At 32.2% G+C, this 17873-nt stretch overlaps 2 protein-coding genes and 1 long non-coding RNA gene across 4 annotated transcripts; 2 read left to right on the top strand and 1 right to left on the bottom strand.

Annotated features, from left to right (window-relative positions):
* Nucleotides 1-1653: 1653 nt before the first annotated feature.
* Nucleotides 1654-3769, top strand: LOC103840933 (protein IRREGULAR XYLEM 15). The gene has a single exon (XM_009117447.3). It carries the CDS (start codon nt 2669-2671, stop codon nt 3641-3643), a length of 975 nt encoding a protein of 324 aa, XP_009115695.1. The 5' UTR covers nt 1654-2668; the 3' UTR covers nt 3644-3769.
* Nucleotides 3770-4716: 947 nt separating this feature from the next.
* On the bottom strand, nt 4717-9244 carry LOC103840932. 2 transcript variants are annotated; one of them, XR_004451903.1, is made up of 3 exons: nt 8566-9244; nt 6888-8205; nt 4717-6806 (listed from the first exon to the last, which is right to left on the bottom strand). It is a non-coding gene; the product is annotated as an uncharacterized LOC103840932 (long non-coding RNA). The 2 variants fall into 2 exon arrangements; XR_004451902.1 differs by having other exon boundaries at nt 6888-9244.
* A 2238-nt stretch (nt 9245-11482) lies between these two features.
* Nucleotides 11483-13829, top strand: LOC103840931 (probable 2-oxoglutarate-dependent dioxygenase At3g50210). The gene is made up of 12 exons (XM_009117446.3): nt 11483-11738; nt 11810-11925; nt 12007-12125; nt 12199-12262; nt 12349-12416; nt 12513-12571; nt 12654-12813; nt 12906-12925; nt 12997-13043; nt 13138-13218; nt 13297-13386; nt 13482-13829. Exons 1-12 carry the CDS (start codon nt 11705-11707, stop codon nt 13620-13622), a joined length of 999 nt encoding a protein of 332 aa, XP_009115694.1. The 5' UTR covers nt 11483-11704; the 3' UTR covers nt 13623-13829.
* The last annotated feature ends 4044 nt before the right edge of the window (nt 13830-17873 follow it).

Here is a 17873-nt window from a genome sequence, read left to right as displayed (position 1 = left end):
AGACAGTGTTTTATAGTTTTACCCCTGATCAAAGCAAACGTAAACGCTTTTTTTTTTGGGTTTAATTTATGCTGGAGTATTAAATATTGAGAATTCGGCCAAAAAAAACACAAACTTTTCACGAATTGCCAAAGAAAACCTGTACTCGAGCCTGGCCAAAAAAATCATTTACTTTTGTTGACTTTTTTAGTTTATTAATAAACTTAGGATTGACTTGCCAATTTAGCACGCCGTGAACTCTCAGTTAACACAGTGTTAACTAGACGTTAAATGTTGACGTTAAGTGAAACGACGTCGTTTCATCTCATTTGAAAACGACATCGTTTTACAGGATTTGAAATTAAAAATAAGTAGACCCTTGGATTCGAACCCAGGTTGGTTGGTCAAATGGCAAGGTCTTTTACCACTGGGCTACTCACACTTTCAATGTATTTACTAACATGTTTACTTTTATTTGATACATATTAAATGTAAAAAATTCTCTAAAAACTTAATAAGATCTTTAAAATTCCAAAAAAATTAAAAAAATAAAGAAGATTTTTATAAAATTAATTTAGAAATTAAAATTAAAAATAAAATTTTATTTTTCTTTTTAAAAAATAAAAATTCTTCCAAAATTTTCTAAAAACTTAAAAAGATCTTTAAAATTTTATTGAAATTAAAAAATAAATTGAAATTAAAATTGAAATTAAAAAATAAAAAAATTTCCAAATTTTTCATTTTAAAAAAAAAATCCAATTTTTTAAAAAATTATAATAAAATGCAAAAAATTAAAGTTACAATTATCAACTTTTTATGTGTGTATAATTAATTTCAACTTTTAGCAAATGTATTAAAAAAATTGAAAAGTTTGGAAGATTTTTTATTTTTTGAAAAGAAAAAATAAAATTTTATTTTCTATTTTAATTTCAAAATTAATTTTATAAAAAATTTCTTTATTTTTTCAAATTTTTGGAATTTTAAAGATCTTTTTAAGTTTTTAGAAAATTTTGGAAGAGTTTTTATTTTTTAAAAAGAAAAAGAAAATTTTATTTTTAATTTTAATTTCTAAATTAATTTTATAAAAATCTTCTTTATTTTTTATTTTTTTTGGAATTTTAAAGATCTTTTTAAGTTTTTAGAAAATTTTGGAAGAGTTTTTATTTTTTAAAAAGAAAAAGAAAGTTTTATTTTTAATTTTAATTTCTAAATTAATTTTATAAAAATCTTCTTTATTTTTTAATTTTTTTGGAATTTTAAAGATCTTATTAAGTTTTTAGAGAATTTTTTATATTTAACATGTATCAAATAAAAATAAACATGTTAGTAAGTACATTGAAAGTGCCAGTAGCCTAGTGGTAAAATACCTTGTCATTTGACCAACCAACCTGGGTTCGATTCTAGGGGTTTACATATTTTTAATTTCAAATCATGTAAAACGACGTCGTTTCATCTCATTTGCAAACGACGTCGTTTTACTTAACGCCAACAATAAACGACGTTAAATATTTCTGTTAAATTTGTTGACGGCGTGCTAAATTGGCAAGTCAGCGAAAACATTGTTAATTAATTCTAAAGTCAATGAAAGTTTGGTGTTTTTTTGGTCAGCCCAAAAGTTCATGTTTTTTTTGGCAATTCGTGCAAAGTTCAGGTTTGTTTTGGCCGAATTCTCATTAAATATTACTATAGTTTTCATGTTTTGTGTGCGTGTTTTTTTATCTCGTAGTTATGGGCTGTTTCCTTGAGAGCTAAACAAAGCAATAGGAGACCGAGACGTTTGGTCTGTAATTAGATCTGATGTCTCTTGCAATGACCGAAACTCTTACACTTATACATACACCAACCTCACGCACCCTCATTATAAGTTGTATAAATATATAATGGAAATTAATAAAACATGCACGCCTTTGGTAGAATCTTGTTTTTAACGCTATTAAAAAAATAATCTTGAATTTAATCAAAACAAAATTTTCTATTAGTCATAACAAATAATATAAACATGAGAAACCCTCTAAAATGTATATACTCCATGGTCCATAACTATTTTATTATTAGGATTAAAAATTAAAGATGAATATTGTATTTATAAATTGAAATCGTTTTTACTGGGTTTTCTAGACGTTGGATAACATGTATGACAGTATGAGTTTAATCTGATATAAACTCTTGATATTTATAGTTTAATTAAATATTTGTGAAGGATACTTGCAATTGTACCACTTAATTAGCGGCTTAACAGGAATTTTTTTGTCTATATAATTCTGGTTTGTTGATTTTTTTTTCTTCAAAATTTTGAATTTGAAAAGCAGTAAGTAAATGAATTTATTCAAGAAAAATACAAAAATTAAAATTCACACCATCAGATATTTCAGTCATAGTCGAGTAATTAAGAAAGTAGAGAATAAAATTGGACTATATATATATAAAGTTCTTACGGTTGGATATTTGGTGAAAACAATATAAAACCTTGAAAGAAATAAACTTCTAGAATGTTAATCAGAAATTATCATAATGTGTTTCACTTTGGTCTACTACGTTTGTACAACTCTTTTGCTTATAGTTCACATTTTACGAAAACTACTCACTACTCACTTCCTTTTAAAATCATCTTTGTCCCTTTGAGAAATCTTAAACCATCCTTCATCTTCTTCTTGTGTCTCTCTCTCAAAATCTTCAGAAGAAGATAAGAATGAAGAACGGGTCAGGGAACACGAACACAAAGCTCATCCTTCTTCACCCATACATCCAAAAACAATCAAGCACGACTCGTTTATGGCTCCTCGCTTTCGTCTCTTTCTTCACCATCATCTTCCTCCTCACTCTCCTCTACACTAGAGATGCCATAATCCCTTCCAAAAACACGTCCGTCGCCGCCGCTGTAGCCGCCGTCGTCACATCCGCCGCCGGAGTTTCACCTTCCCCAACCACCACTACCAACACCAACCTCCCCACAACCACCATCAACGCATTGCTCCACTACGCGTCAAGATCCAACGACAGCTTCCACATGTCTTACGGCGAGATGAAATCAATCTCCGACGTCCTCCGCCGCTGCGCTCCGCCGTGCAACCTCCTCGTCTTCGGACTCACGCACGAGACTCTCCTCTGGAAAGCGCTAAACCACAACGGACGCACCGTCTTCGTAGAAGAGAATCGATACTACGCGGCTTACTTCGAAGAGATCCACCCGGAGATCGACGTTTTCGACGTTCAATACACGACCAAAGCTCACGAGGCCGGAGAGCTCGTCGCTGCGGCGAAAGAAGCCGCTGGAAACGAGTGTCGTCCCGTGCAGAATCTCCTCTTCTCCGACTGCAAACTAGGTTTAAACGACTTGCCTAATCACGTCTACGATGTTGACTGGGACGTGATCTTTGTGGACGGGCCACGTGGCGACGCTAACGAAGGACCGGGGAGGATGTCGTCGATTTTCACGGCGGCGGTTCTTGCTCGGAGCAAAAAAGGCGGGAGTCCGAAGACGCATGTGTTCGTGCATGATTATTACAGAGACGTTGAGAGGCTTTGTGGAGATGAGTTCTTGTGTCGGGAGAATCTTGTCGAGTCTAATGAGTTGCTTGCGCACTACGTGTTGGATAAGATGGATAAAAACAGCACCCGGTTTTGTAGTGATCGTAAGAAACGCTCTGTTTCTTCTTTGTCCTAAAAATTTGAGAGACGTCACGCATTGTTATTGCGGAGTTTGTAAAAATAAAAGTTTTCTTTCTCATTGTAGATCTTGGATCTTATCATCTATGTGAAGACTTTAATTTAATCCAATCGATTTTCTATACCCTGGGTTAGATATATGTCAAGAAGAATCTACAGATGAGTATATTAAACAAAACACAATTAACACACACTGTTTGTTCAATTGTTCCAACTCTTTTTTTTTACTTAGGGCCTGACTGGTTCAAACGCAGCGGTTGCGCCTGCGGAAGTTTGCGGATGCGGGAGGTTGCGGTTTCTAGCGGTTTTAAGAGATTTTTACGACTGGTTCTGTGGTTAGAAATTGATGCGTTTGCGGGATACTTATGACTGGTTAACTACCGAATACAACAGCGGTCAAATAATAAATTAACAATATTTACATTCTATATAATTATAAAAATATCAAAAATCATAATATTATAATAAATATCAAAATTATATTTAGAAAGTTATAGTTTTAAATTTTTAAAATTATAGAAAATATTTTTATTTTAAAATTTTATAATATTAATTAAAATATAATAGATATATTTTAGTATTTTTAATTCCATTTTAAAAAATTTATTGAATATTTTTATTTTTGTATTTATATGATTTTTTAAAAAAAAGAAAAAAAAATTTCCTCCCGCAACCACCCGCAACCGCAAACGCTATCTGGAACCAACTTTTGATTTTAAGAGGTTCGGAGCGGTTTGAAGCGATTTGTAACGGTTTGTATAATTGTTTCGAAACGCTGTCAATCGCTACCAACCGCAAAAGCTGCATTTGCGGGTGGTAGCGGGGAAACCAGTCAAGCTCTTAATAACCATATATAGTTAGTTGGTGATTGATGTTGACCATATCCGGCACCACTGTGGGAAGACCTTGTTCCAACTCTTTTCTTTTTACATAATTAATAACCATATAACTTGTTTGATTCTCTAGCGGTTCTACTCGATTTTAAGTCGTTTCGGTTCTAGTTTCGAGTATCATATGCTTATTTTTATGTTTACTAGGTCCGTGTCCGTGCTACGCACGGATTGTTATGTCTATGTTAAATGTTTACTTTAATTTTGTATTTAGTTTTCTTAACATAATCTGTAAATATTTTTGTACTAACTTAATTTGTATATTTCTAACAACTTTATTTTTTTATTTGACGTATATTTGAAATATGAAATTCTATCTTTTTTAGCGCATATTCTACACTAAAAAGAGTAATGTAGTTTGGTTTTGTGTATTATGTATATATTCTTATTTGGTATTATGTAGTTGACAACATGGTCTTTCAATACTGTTTTTATAGATAATCAATTAAAATTAGTCTGAAAACGTGAAACTAAATTTAAAATTTATCTCAATTTTGTAAAAAAAAAAAGTTCAAATATATCAAAATTATTCAGTGATTAGGGTTATATCATAAAGCTATCTTAACATGAACGCATGTGTTAGCAAAGTTGTTCAGTGCTTCTATTAGACAATGGCCTTAGTATTCAAAAAATATGATTGTTACCTATGATTATTTTATATGAAACATTAACCGGTAGTTGTTGCTATAGATAAGAGAAACGTGCTAGAGAATTGCTAACTGTGGCGAGGTTATAAAGGCAATGAGATAGCTTGTTTGCTCTTTGCAGGCCCGTCTCATGGGGATTGAGGGTCTAGTGCTAGTCCAAATTTTTTTACAAATGTTATTCAATAAAGTAAAATCATTAAAATTATTAGGTCCTGTTTTGTAATGGTTTAAAAAATTTAGGGCCCTAAATTCTAAAGAAAATTAGTAAAAGTTGGGCCCTGTGCATTTACTCCATGGGCACACTCTCAAAGTCGGGTCTGACTCTTTGTAGAGAACGCAAAGTTACCTAGCTTTACATCTCTGTGAACGACGCCTTTTTCAATGGAGAACGGAAACAATTTAATTGGTTAGTTAAGTGACTGAAGTATGAATGCTGAAAAAGTAGTTCTAAATTTCGTAACCTCTACAAACAAATTGAGTATTCATATTGTTTGTAATATGTATTTTTTAAACATTTATTTGTAATATTATGTTGCATTAGTATTAGTTATATTATTACATTTCTTCACTCTTTTGCTGTTTAGAAAAAAGTAATGAAAACATTTGTGATTTAATAAATTTTAATATAGGTAACAATGTAACATGTAGATTAAATTATGTGAAAAGGGGACAGGTGTAGATAATTAGAATTGCTTGTGTTTTCTGAATCAATTCGGGTGAACATAACTGTATAACCCAAAGAGTGAATCTAATGAGTTTGTTAAGTTGATAATTCACATGAGTTAGACATGATGATAATATTAAGAGCACGTCATCACCTTCTTCTTTTAGGATTAGAGGTTAATCGGTTATAAATTTTTGATATCACCTGATGAGCATTGAGAGACACCAAGCTATATGCACCTCGCCCATGTAATATCCAAAAAATAATTCTGAACAAATCAAGTAACGAAGTTCTATTCAAGTTAGGAAAGTATTGACAGGCTTTTCCGATATGGAATTATTTTGAAGAGTCTATTAATTACGGAGACATACAGCAGCTCACGGACATGGTGATCAGAGAAAGGAGTCCTCAGTACTGCATCCTTTTTCTTCCTCATTCTTTGTATTCCCGCGAACCTTTTCACCAAAGTAGCCTAGGAATTGCCGTGATCCCTTTTATACTTGTAAGAAGTAATGGATGCAGCGTTCTGCCATTGCAGGGTTCGTTAGGATTGCACTGGCTTTGTTAGATCAATTTTTTTTAACATTCTGTGAAAGTCAATGTCATTCTCGAAGCTCTGTAATCATTCATAATGAAAAATAGGTTTGCTGTCAATTCCATATTTGCTCAAATGGTAGGTAATCCCTTAAAAAATGTTTTCGCAGAAGCAGTCAAATGAAGTTGTACTAAAGAAACATAGAGACCCTCATATATTGGGATCAGTGGCTTGCTTTTCTTTCTAACCTATGCAATTAACTCATGAACCACAGACTCTGACTAAATATCAACAGTAATTGTTGCTTCATCCCTAAACCACACGGCCCACACCATAGGATCTTTAAAAATTGCTATGGCTACCACTCTCTACTATTTTCTGCCTGATAACTGAAGTCCTCTTTCACCCACCATTGTATCATAGGCCTGCAACAGGGAATACGTTTTTCAATTTAGTTTAAATCCGGAAATTAGGGCTGCAAGTTGATCAAGTGCAGTTAAAAATACCTGTTGCAGTCCACTAATGAAGCCATGAGCGTTAGGTAGCTCAGTTACATAGATGATACTGGTTTCACTGGCTTTTCCTCCTTTTTCGTTAGCAATGTTTGCTCTGTTTACTTACACTGTACAAAACTTATTTTTGGCTTACCAGCCTGCTTTGCTGCCTTACCCTTTTCAACTGATGGCTTTAATATCAACTCTGCAAAGAGTGTCTGTCCTGATTGGGATCGTTAAACCTCTGCCACAGTTACTGATGATTTACAGCTTCCACTCTCTCAAAACAGAGCTATTGTTTGAAACATAGAGAAGAAAACAAAAAAGAATAATTTGAGCCAATATCATACAAACTGGCTACATAAGAAATGAAGAGGACGAAGACAGAATCTGTGAAACTGATACCAGTAACTATAACATGTCGTATCCATGTTTTTGTAGGACTTTCAGCTTTCTTCTTATATACATTCGCTGCCTACAATTTATTTACATATTTTCATCAAACAAAGAAAACAGAGGGAACTTTGTAATGAAACTAACTCTATAAATGGAGATAAATCAGGTATTTTATTTTGTAACCTTTGCATTTGCACTGAAGCCGACCATGAACTTCATGTAAATATAACTATTTAGCCTCATCGAACCAATAACCCATGTCGGATCTAAATGTAGTCGCTGTAAACTATCATAAATGTTTTTGGGGTCTACATTTAGAGGCTTGCTTATATCAAAACACAGAACTAATATAAATTCAAATACTTTCGAAATCAAAAGACCCAATGTGTAACCAAAGTGGCATGATCATGTTAGAACCTGTCAAAGAAGTGATCCAGACTGTGGTACTGAGGATCCTTGCTGTGATTCCCAGAGCGCACCACCTGTCCTTTAAAAAAGTTTCATGACTCATAACTTTGGTTATCTCCAAGCTACAAACAGAGAACAATATATAGTGTATACATAATAACATGATTTAGTCTCTTATTTATGATTAAATATCTAATTGAACAAATAATGGATTGTAAATATTTTTTCAAACAGTGGTTAAGCTTTGTCTTGATTATCAAGATTATTGAAATTGACTTAAACATCATGAAAGTAGGCGGTTTGGAGTATCTAAAACAGCCAAACCATAAAATAAGTTTGAAACCATTATAAGTTTGACACTTTAGCATTACTCTTGATATATCAGCGCCACATGTTTTAGAGCCAGAGTTATAACTACTTTATGTTAAAAAGACTTACATGACACATTTTTCGTAAATACCATCCGGGGCGTTTGGGGCAATTGAATCACTTTTCCAGAAATATTCATCAAGCAACATCAAATTTCCTGATAAGAAAATATGTCATTTTTAGCATTAATAAAGCATCCATGTCCAAAGGTTGTATAATATAACACAAAAGTTGTTACATAGATCTATATCGAAAAGTTTAGTCCAGATCTTTGTATTTTTACAACAACTTTCTCTCCATTGTGAGACACATATGTGTACGTGCTCAAGGTGGCTAAGTATCACATACCTGGCCGACTTTATTCTGAAACCAATTTATAAGCAGAGTAAGAGACTAATAGAGAATCTAAGCATTTTTAGATTCAAAACCATGAGAAACGAAATAACAACAGTTTTAAAAGAAGATATAAGTAAAGAGCCACATTTAAACGAAGAAGCCTGCTAAAAGGATGTATTACCTGAAACCAAAGCTGTGACTCATCTGGTCTTGGTGAGATGTCGTTGAAATAGACGGCGACGGGAGATATGCCGGTGGTAAGCTGAGACTTCGTTGTGGATTTCATTGCAATTTAGTTTCTGCAGAGTAGGGTTTTTGATTCTGGATGGATTTAGGTCAGAGATAGAGCTTTATATAGGAGAAGTATCAAGGGTAGGTGGAACAAAACGTTGGAGAATAGCTTTAACATCCTCATTGATTGAGAAGGTAATGGAAAAAAAAAACCCAGACATTGGAGAAGATGAAGTGGAAGAGTCGGGGGAGAGACTCTTGACGCTTGAAGACGACGACGAAACAGATTTTTGGGCATGTGCTCAAATGGGCCGACCGATAATATAAATAAAGCCCATACGAAACTGCATTCTATTTTAGCCAAGGTGATGTGTCAAAATAGAGTCTTATGATTGGTTGATTTTCTTAGGTGACGTGGATAGGCTGAGCTTTGAGCTTATTCTCCTTTTAGTATAGGTTAGACTAGAGATTTTTTCCGCGCTTCGCGCGGATTGTGTCTTATAAATTTATTTTATTTATAATATTATTTGTCGATTTTTTTCTTTTACATTAACTTCTTGTTTTTCCAATGTTAGTTTTTCTTAATTTAAATTTATATGTTTATAATTTTTCATTTTTGTTGTTGTAAATGGAGAATTATATTTTTTATTGATGGTTTTTTGTATGTGATAAACTTTTTGAAATTTTAAAATAATGTTATATATAGTTCGATTAACACATTAAAGAAGAGAAACATATTTAGGCACATTTTATACAGGTTTTATATGCATAATTTTAAACATTATATATGTATATATTATAAGTTTGAAACATGTAAATGCTTTCTAAAGCTAAATACTTGTTCTGAGTTTACATAACTTATCGAAAGTTTTATCTCTTTTTAAATTCAAATCACAGAAAAAAATATCAAAAAGTCAGTATAGATGGGTTTTTTTGGCTTTTAAATCAACACTGAAAAATTACATGAATCAGATAACAACAGTTTTATAAACAACTGGATAAAATTTGACCGAGCCAAAGATTTTCACACAATATGTTCTTTCTTCTTCAAATTGCGAAGAGCCTATAGACACAAGAAAAAAAATCATAATTTTTGTTTTCACTTATATAACATTTTTTCTCCTTTACACACGGAGTTTATTACACTGCTATAAGCAATGGAGAACTCTATTCATATAAGATTCACATCTATGCATTTTGACAAAGAAGAATTTTAGCCATCTTTAGTTTCGGAATGGCACAATTTCAGTCATATACACTATATTTTCTCTATGATTCAAATCTTACAATTTTAATACATGTGCAGATTTCCATGTGAAAAAGCACGCACGCCATCTATCATTCAACCTATTACTTTTTCTAAAGTAAACACTATAATCCTCGTTTGGTTAGCTCCATAAACTAATCTCTTTGGATCAGTTTACTAAAAAATATGGATACTAATGTCAGAAAAATATATAAACACTATCAACAACAAATATTGGCACAAAACTATTTGGTTCAATGAACATATTCCACTTAATGTGTTTATATCAAGGCTGATTTTGCGGAGAAGACTGCCAACCAAGGATCGCTTGAGGCGTTGGGAGTTAAATGTCTCAGGAACGTGCGTCCTTTGTAATCTGGAAATAGAGACTCACTATCATCTCTTCTTTGAGTGCTCTTTCTCTCGCTTGATATGGGAGCTTTTTGCTCCTGAAGTTTGGATTTCTCCTCCGGCTGATCTATACTTTGTTGCAGCCTGGATCAATCAATCTCGCGTCAATGCAGATGCGCACGCTACTCCAGTCATCAAGCTCTACTTTCAGTCAGCCATCTACCTGCTGTGGAAAGAGCGTAATGCTCGTGTGTTCACAGCTGACTCCTCACCTTCATCAGTCATCCTTGCCTCTTTCGACCGTATGATGCGGTGACTGTCTCCTCTCTTACCCGGCAAGTTTTCCTTTCTCCTCTTCTCTACTTCTTTTTATCTTTCTTGTATAAGACTTCCTTAAGGCTTTTTTTACCTTGAGTTGTTGTTGGTTGTTTTTGTTTCCTTGCTGTAATAAGTTGTTTAAAAACAATAGTGTAACCTTTCAGAAAATGATAATCTTAACATCTTACCCAAAAAAACAACAAATATTGACTTATTTATGTGAATATATATTTTATTTTAAATCATTATAGTGGACGAAGAAAGCACCATAATTTGTACAATAAATTTTCTTAGATTCACCTCATCATACTCACCATTTTACCATTTTAGTTACATAATTTTATATGAGCTTCTTCACCCTTCCCGGTTATTTTCTCTTTATTTATAACTACAATATAAAGTTATAAACTATATATATTATAAATTAATAATTTATTTACCGTTGAAGTCTAACGATTAAAAATATAACATAATTTAATATAGATATATGATTCTATTAATAAATTAGCAGTTACAAATTTGAAATTTGTAGAAATATCAAAAGTCATATGTTAGTTAATTATCTTTTAAATGACATCTATTTCTAATTTTTTTTAGATGATAATATTTTGGCTGAGGTGGGTAGTCTCAAAAGCCTTGAATTTAGTCCCTTTTATATAGTAGGATTATACTCATTACTCAAAACATGCAAAATAACTAAAATTATAATAAATAGAAACTCCTTATAACTAAATTATATATATAAAACATTGAGGAAGAATTAAAAGTCTTAATAGTGGTGGACATTTGAGTGATCGAATTGAAAGGTTCTTATGGATCCGATTTTTTTGGGTAAAATAATTTAACACTGACATAAATTCCATAGAGATTTGTTCGATTTCAGGTAACTTTTTGTATCGGTTCCAGTTTAAACTTTTGGATCCCAGATAAATGCATATGCCTAAAAAGAGCAATCAGAAGATTGTGAATCTTACAAAAGAAAGAATCTTGCTTAATATAATCAAGAATCTAACCAGTCTTAAAATAATGTGTTAACGTAAATTGGGAAAGCATAAAGTCCTCGCTAACAAAAGAAGATATCCTCGAAAGCCACGTACACACTCATAACTAGGAGATCAGATAGATTCTCTCTCTATTTTACCAAAGAAGATTCAGCTCAAGCAGAGAAAGAAAGATGGCCACAGACTTCAAATCCTTACCCGTCATCGGTACTAACGAATCTATTCTCCTTTTAGTACTCTTGAATCTAATCTTCACTCAAACATCGATGTTCTTGCAGACATCTCTCCTCTACTGCTCAAGTGTGATGATCCCGACATGGCAGAGGATCCTGGCGTCATTCAGGTTGTCCAGCAACTGGACAGAGCTTGTCGGGACGCGGGATTCTTCTACGTGGTACGTCGGAACTGAGTTCCTTTTTTTTACTTCTTAGGTTTGAAAAAGATCTGTTCATTTTTTTGGTGATTTGGAGAGCAGATAGGTCATGGAATCTCGGAGGATCTTATCAAGAAAGTCAGAGAGATCACGCGTGAGTTCTTCATGCTTCCTTATGAAGAGAAACTAAAGATCAAGATGACTCCTGCTGCTGGATACAGGTTAAAATACAAACTCTTTATTTTTTTTCAGAATTGAATAGTGTTTTAATGTTGTTTTGTAAAATAAAAACAGAGGATATCAGAGAATTGGAGAAAATGTAACCAAAGGAAAACCAGATATTCACGAAGCCATTGATGTAAGTGTGTGTTCAGTAGGGAGTAGCAATGTTTCCATGTGATTCTCCTAATGTGTGTGTTTTACTGTCTTATGGAATAATAATAGTGTTACAGAGAGTTTAAGCAGGGGAAGTATGGTGATCTAGGCAAAGCCATGGAAGGACCAAACCAGTGGTATATTCTTTTATTCGATTTCTTATATGCTTAAGCTGCTTCCCCTCATGAGTCCTGACCACTTCTCTATTGTTTTTTTTGGGGGGTTTCTTGAAGGCCAGAGAATCCTCATGAGTTCAAAGAGTTGATGGAGGAGTATCTAAGGCTCTGTACAGGTGTGTTTTACCATTTTGTTATGTTTCCAAGAAGGCTTTCACATAAGTCGTTAGTTTTTTATTTTCATGGTTTTTTTTCAAGATCTTTCAAGAAACATCTTGAGGGGAATTGCATTAGCTCTTGGAGGATCACCTTATGAGTTCGAAGGAAAAATTGCTGGAGAGCCTTTTTGGGTGATGCGTCTTATTGGCTATCCTGGTGCTCCCTTCACCAATGGCAAGCTCGAAAACGACGTCGGATGGTAAACTTCCTTCTGTTTACTACTCGCTTGAATCATCTTTGAGTAACTCATCTTTTCTGAATACCTTGTTTCCACGGCTGCTCTGGTTCCAGCGGAGCTCACACTGACTATGGTAATAATTAACTCAAAATATTAAGTTGCAATTCTGATTCTGTCTCATTAGGGTCACATTTCTCTTTTCAGGCTTGTTAACTCTTGTAAATCAAGATGAAGACAAAACAGCTCTACAGGTATATTGTATAGTTATTTTTTTTCTAATTTTTTTTATTTTTATGTGAAGAAAGTGGGCTTTTCTCTCTAAGAGATTTCGAACTTTTGAAAAAGGTGAGAAACTTGGGTGGAGATTGGATATCAGCCATTCCCATCCCTGGATCATTTGTTTGCAACATTGGCGACATGTTAAAGGTTCTTGTTCTTCCTAATTGTTACCTCTCTTTCTTGAATATAACATTTTGAGAACCGTTTGGGGAATCATACATGCAGATACTTTCAAATGGACTATACGAATCCACACTTCATAGAGTGATCAATAACTCTCCTCTATACCGTGTCTGCGTTGCATTCTTCTATGAGGTTGCTAAACTTTCCAGCACTCTTTTGTGTGTTTTCCTTCGGTCACTCCACGTTGAAATTGGAAATTTCATGTTTGTAAACCTTGTCTTAAACAGACTAATTTCGATGCGGTGGTGGAGCCATTTGATATATGTAAAGATAAGTACCCTGAAGGGAGAGGAGAATCACAAGTTTTCAAAAGAGCTGTCTATGGAGAGCATCTGGTGAGCAAAGTCCAGACAAACTTTGCAATGTAATGCAACATAAATTTCTCTCACCTTCTTTGTACACAATCATCAGTACTTCACCGTCTGGCTTGGCTTGTAAATTATAATAAGCGCTTCCTCACGTCTGTATTATTAATCAACACAAAAGGTTTTGTTCAAATTCGTTTGAGCATACCCAATCGACTCAGTAAACAGTAAGTCAACTTAATGAATTAAGTGTGAGCCTCTATTTTCTTTTGTCTCGGATGTAGTCTATTTCAGAAATGTTTCGAAATCGAAATCTCTCGGAAATCATTAGAAACTCGTTTCTTGAAAATCTCATTTTGGAAACTCAATGAAAACTTGCGTTTCCACTTTATAAACTTGTGATTATGTTTTGGAAACATGAAGAAAACTTATTAAAACAAATTTTGTAACTTGTATCTTTATTTTGAATAGTATTTTCTCTATTTCATAATAAATGTCATTTGAACATTTTTTTTGTTACATAAAAAGTGTCACTTTAGAATTTCAACGCAAATTATAGAATTTCAACGCAAATTATATTTATTTTCAGCTGAAAATTAATTGCAAACTGCATTGATTTTATAAAAAAAATTATTTATCTCAAATACTATTGATCAAATAAGTGAAATTAATAATAATTTAAATATTTTTCAGTTATCTATGTGAAAAATGTCAAATTGACATTTATTAAAAAATAGAGAGAGTATTAATAACAGTCTAGAGCTACCAAAACTAATCCACGGGGGCAACTTAACACGTTTTCTTTTATTTCTTTCCGTCTTTGTAGCTGTATGTCATTCCACACATAAATGTTTGACTCTATCGGTTTCATAATAAGTATCATTCTAACATTTTTTTTGTTACATAAAAAATGCTACTTTACAATTTCAATGCAAATTGTACTTGCTTTCAGCTAAAATTAATTGCAAACTGCATTGATTTTACAAATAATTTTATTTATCTCAAATACTATTGTTTTTTTTATTGGTTATAGAAGTGTAATTAATAATAACTTATACTATTATTTCTGTCACTTTTTTAATCTATTTGAAAATTTCCCAACTTGATCTCTAAATCTCACCCAACCCCTAAATACTAAACCCTAGTTTCTAATTTGTAAACTCTAAACCGAAATATAAACCACAAAACTAAATATAAACTCAAAATCCAAATAGAATGGGACAAAATAAATAACATAGTACATATTAGCGAAACTATGAAATATCTACAATTGCATGGAATAAGTTAATGTTGACCCTAACCATACGCCCTTACCTCATAAATACTAAACCCTAAACTCTAATCATTAAACCCTTATCCAAATATAAACCCTAAACCTAAATATAATGAAACAAAATAAATAACATAGTACATATTGATGAATGTTATGAAATGTCTATGATTACATGGAAGAAGTTAATTCTGACTTCAACCATACCCCCTCACTTTCTAAATACTAAACCCTACACTATAATCACTAAACCCTAACCAAAATATGAACCCTAAACTCAAATATTAAAATTTAAAGGGTACATAATATTATGTAAAATTAAATTATATTATGCAATATTAAACTACACAATATAGATCATAATACGATTTTTACAGGTTTAAAAACATGTAACGATGGTTAGAACTTAATAAAATTAAAAGGTATATATCTAAACAAAATAGAGCAATTTTTAGTAACCGTCAAATGGAATGGGACATGGTAAAATAGTATAGTAAAAGAAATGATGTGATTATAAAAATACCACGAGTTACTTTGCCCACAACTAATAATTAAGAATTTTTTATTTTCTTTCTTGCAGGTTACACCGGTTGGTTTTGGGGATAAAACAACATTATTACATAAAATAGAATGTATGTATAGAAAAGATAAGGCATTTGGTTATTTATCCAATTATGTTTTTTTCCTTGTGTACCGTCCAATTTCTCTTAAATGAAATTAATCATAAAAATGCTTTAAAACTTGTTTTTTTAAGATGCTCTAGGCCAATGTTTATCTACATGGATTTTGACAAATAGTATATTTGTTTGAATTATTCATAATGTAATATATAGCTCGAGAAAAATTGTATTTCTGGAGTTAGATCATATCCCCCTATACATTAAAAGAGAAGTCACTTTAGTGATTTTTGCTGAGGTGACACTCATATAGAGCTTCTCAGGAAAAACGTTATAATTCTATTGGCTGTTTTTTTTTGGAATTTTTTTTTCATTTATTTTAATCAATCGCTTATGTAGATAAGCCCAAAACTATTGTCGATTTCGTTAAGCCCATATATAGCTAGGGGATAATAATTATCGATTTAGTTTAGCCTTGGGTATCCGTTCGGATTCGGGTCGGATATTTTGGATTTTCGGATATTTCGGTATAGAGGTGTAGAACCCGTTCGGGTATTTCTGTACTTCGGGTCAGGTTCGGGTATTTTTAGTTCGGATTCGGTTATTTCGGATCTGGTTCGGATATTTAGATTTTGAAAAAAAAATTAAAATTTTCATTTCTCAAGTTTCTTATAATTAAAAATATAACTTTCAGTTAACTAATTTTTTATTTTTAATAGATTGAATAGTTAATAGATTTGGACATAACATTTTAAAACTAAAAAGACATTAATTTAGTTATTTTTTTTAAATTTCGGATGTAACTTTTTGTTAATTTTTTAAATAAAAAACTTGACATGCATTTTAAGTGAGTAGCAAATCATTTTTTCGTTATTGTATGTATATCATATGAACTTAAAGTATGTGTAGTATCAATATAAATATTTTATATAAAATGAGAGATGTAAACTAAAAATATAAGGTTAATTATACATATGTTCGGTTATCTTCGGATATTCATTCGGGTTCGGGTATTATCCGTTCGGGTATCCAATCTCTCTTTATTCAATACCGGTTCGGGTATTTTGCTACTTCGATTCGGATTTCAGTTCGGGTTTTTCGGATCGGGTTCGGGTGCCACTTCGGATATCGGGTAAAGTGCCCACCCCTACTAATTAGGTTGTTTGTTTTTAATAACTTACCTTTCTAATATGGATTACTTGCGCAAGTTGAAATCATTAAATATGCAAATAACTTATTGAATTTTTTTTTTAATAACTTACCTTTCTAATATAGATTACTTGCGCAAGTTGAAATCATTAAATATGCAAATCACTTATTCACAATATGGATTACTTGCGCAAGTTGAAATCATTAAATTTTATCGATTTAGTTTACCCTTGGGCAAGATTTAGAATTAAGACAAATATTAAAAACTTTCCTTATTATTCAAACGGTAAACTTGCGCATGTTGATATCATATTTATTATATTGCTTACAAAATATTTTAATGTTTCTAATTAAGTTGTATGTTTTTAATAACTTACCTTTTTAATATGGATTACTTGCGCAAGTTAAAATCATATCATATGCAAATCATTTTTTGACAATACACATTTAATATCTTTCTTTAAACGATTTTATTATTTATTGTGCAAAATATTAAAATCATTAATATGAGAATAAATCGACTGTGTATATATAGGAAACACCCAAGGTCTTAAAATACAAACATTCTCTTTTCATTCTTTAAAGTATTGTTCACAAATCTCTCCTCTCATACTATTAAGGTATTACGACAATGATGCTTGTGTGCTAAGAAAAATGTGTTTAGACGCAAAGGCTCCTCATCTTTAAAACCCTGAACTCAACTCTTTGTGTCTTGTCTCCAAAAAGCATGTCTGGTCTATTTTTTCCATGTGTTGAATACTGGTAACGACAATATGGTCTTCCTTTTTTTATATGTAGACCAGGTCGTGAGAGTGATAGTGATCCAGAAAACCTTGATTGAACATGCTGAGAAGCTTCGCCAAGTTAAAGCAGTTCTTGAAGAGGTTCTTTAGTACTTTCTCTCTCTTTGTTGAATATTGTCCGGAAAAGTATTACATAGTATCATTTATTAATACTATCTTATATCATTTTTTTTTGTTGAAATGACTATCTTATAAGTAAGCTAGCATTATGCATTTTTTATTTAATTCATGAGGTCATTTTCTCACAGCAGAGAACATTTTGGAATGGCGCAGGGAGGAAATTTCTCAGGGATATACAGCAAGGTTCAACTGAAACCGCTGAAGTGGGATGGTGAATGCGAAGAATAAAGACTTGTAGAGGCCCTTATGATTCTTAAATACGGCGGTGTTCTAACTCACGCTGGTAGAAAACAGGTGTTTACATACTCTACCATTTAATTTGTCATTGTTATATATATATATATATATATATATA

This window comes from Brassica rapa, chromosome A09 (genome assembly GCF_000309985.2).
Source record: "Brassica rapa cultivar Chiifu-401-42 chromosome A09, CAAS_Brap_v3.01, whole genome shotgun sequence".
NCBI classification, from domain to species: domain Eukaryota; kingdom Viridiplantae; phylum Streptophyta; class Magnoliopsida; order Brassicales; family Brassicaceae; genus Brassica; species Brassica rapa.
This window is presented reverse-complemented; position numbering and strand designations above follow the sequence as displayed.

Coding starts and splice junctions, on each gene's coding strand:
- LOC103840933 (XM_009117447.3), top strand. CDS start 2,669: ATGAAGAACGGGTCAGGGAACACGAACACAAAGCTCATCCTTCTTCAC.
- LOC103840931 (XM_009117446.3), top strand. CDS start 11,705: ATGGCCACAGACTTCAAATCCTTACCCGTCATCG. Junction 11,926..12,006: donor ACGCGGGATTCTTCTACGTG/GTACGTCGGAAC, acceptor TTTGGAGAGCAG/ATAGGTCATGGAATCTCGGA. Junction 12,814..12,905: donor CTCGAAAACGACGTCGGATG/GTAAACTTCCTT, acceptor CTCTGGTTCCAG/CGGAGCTCACACTGACTATG.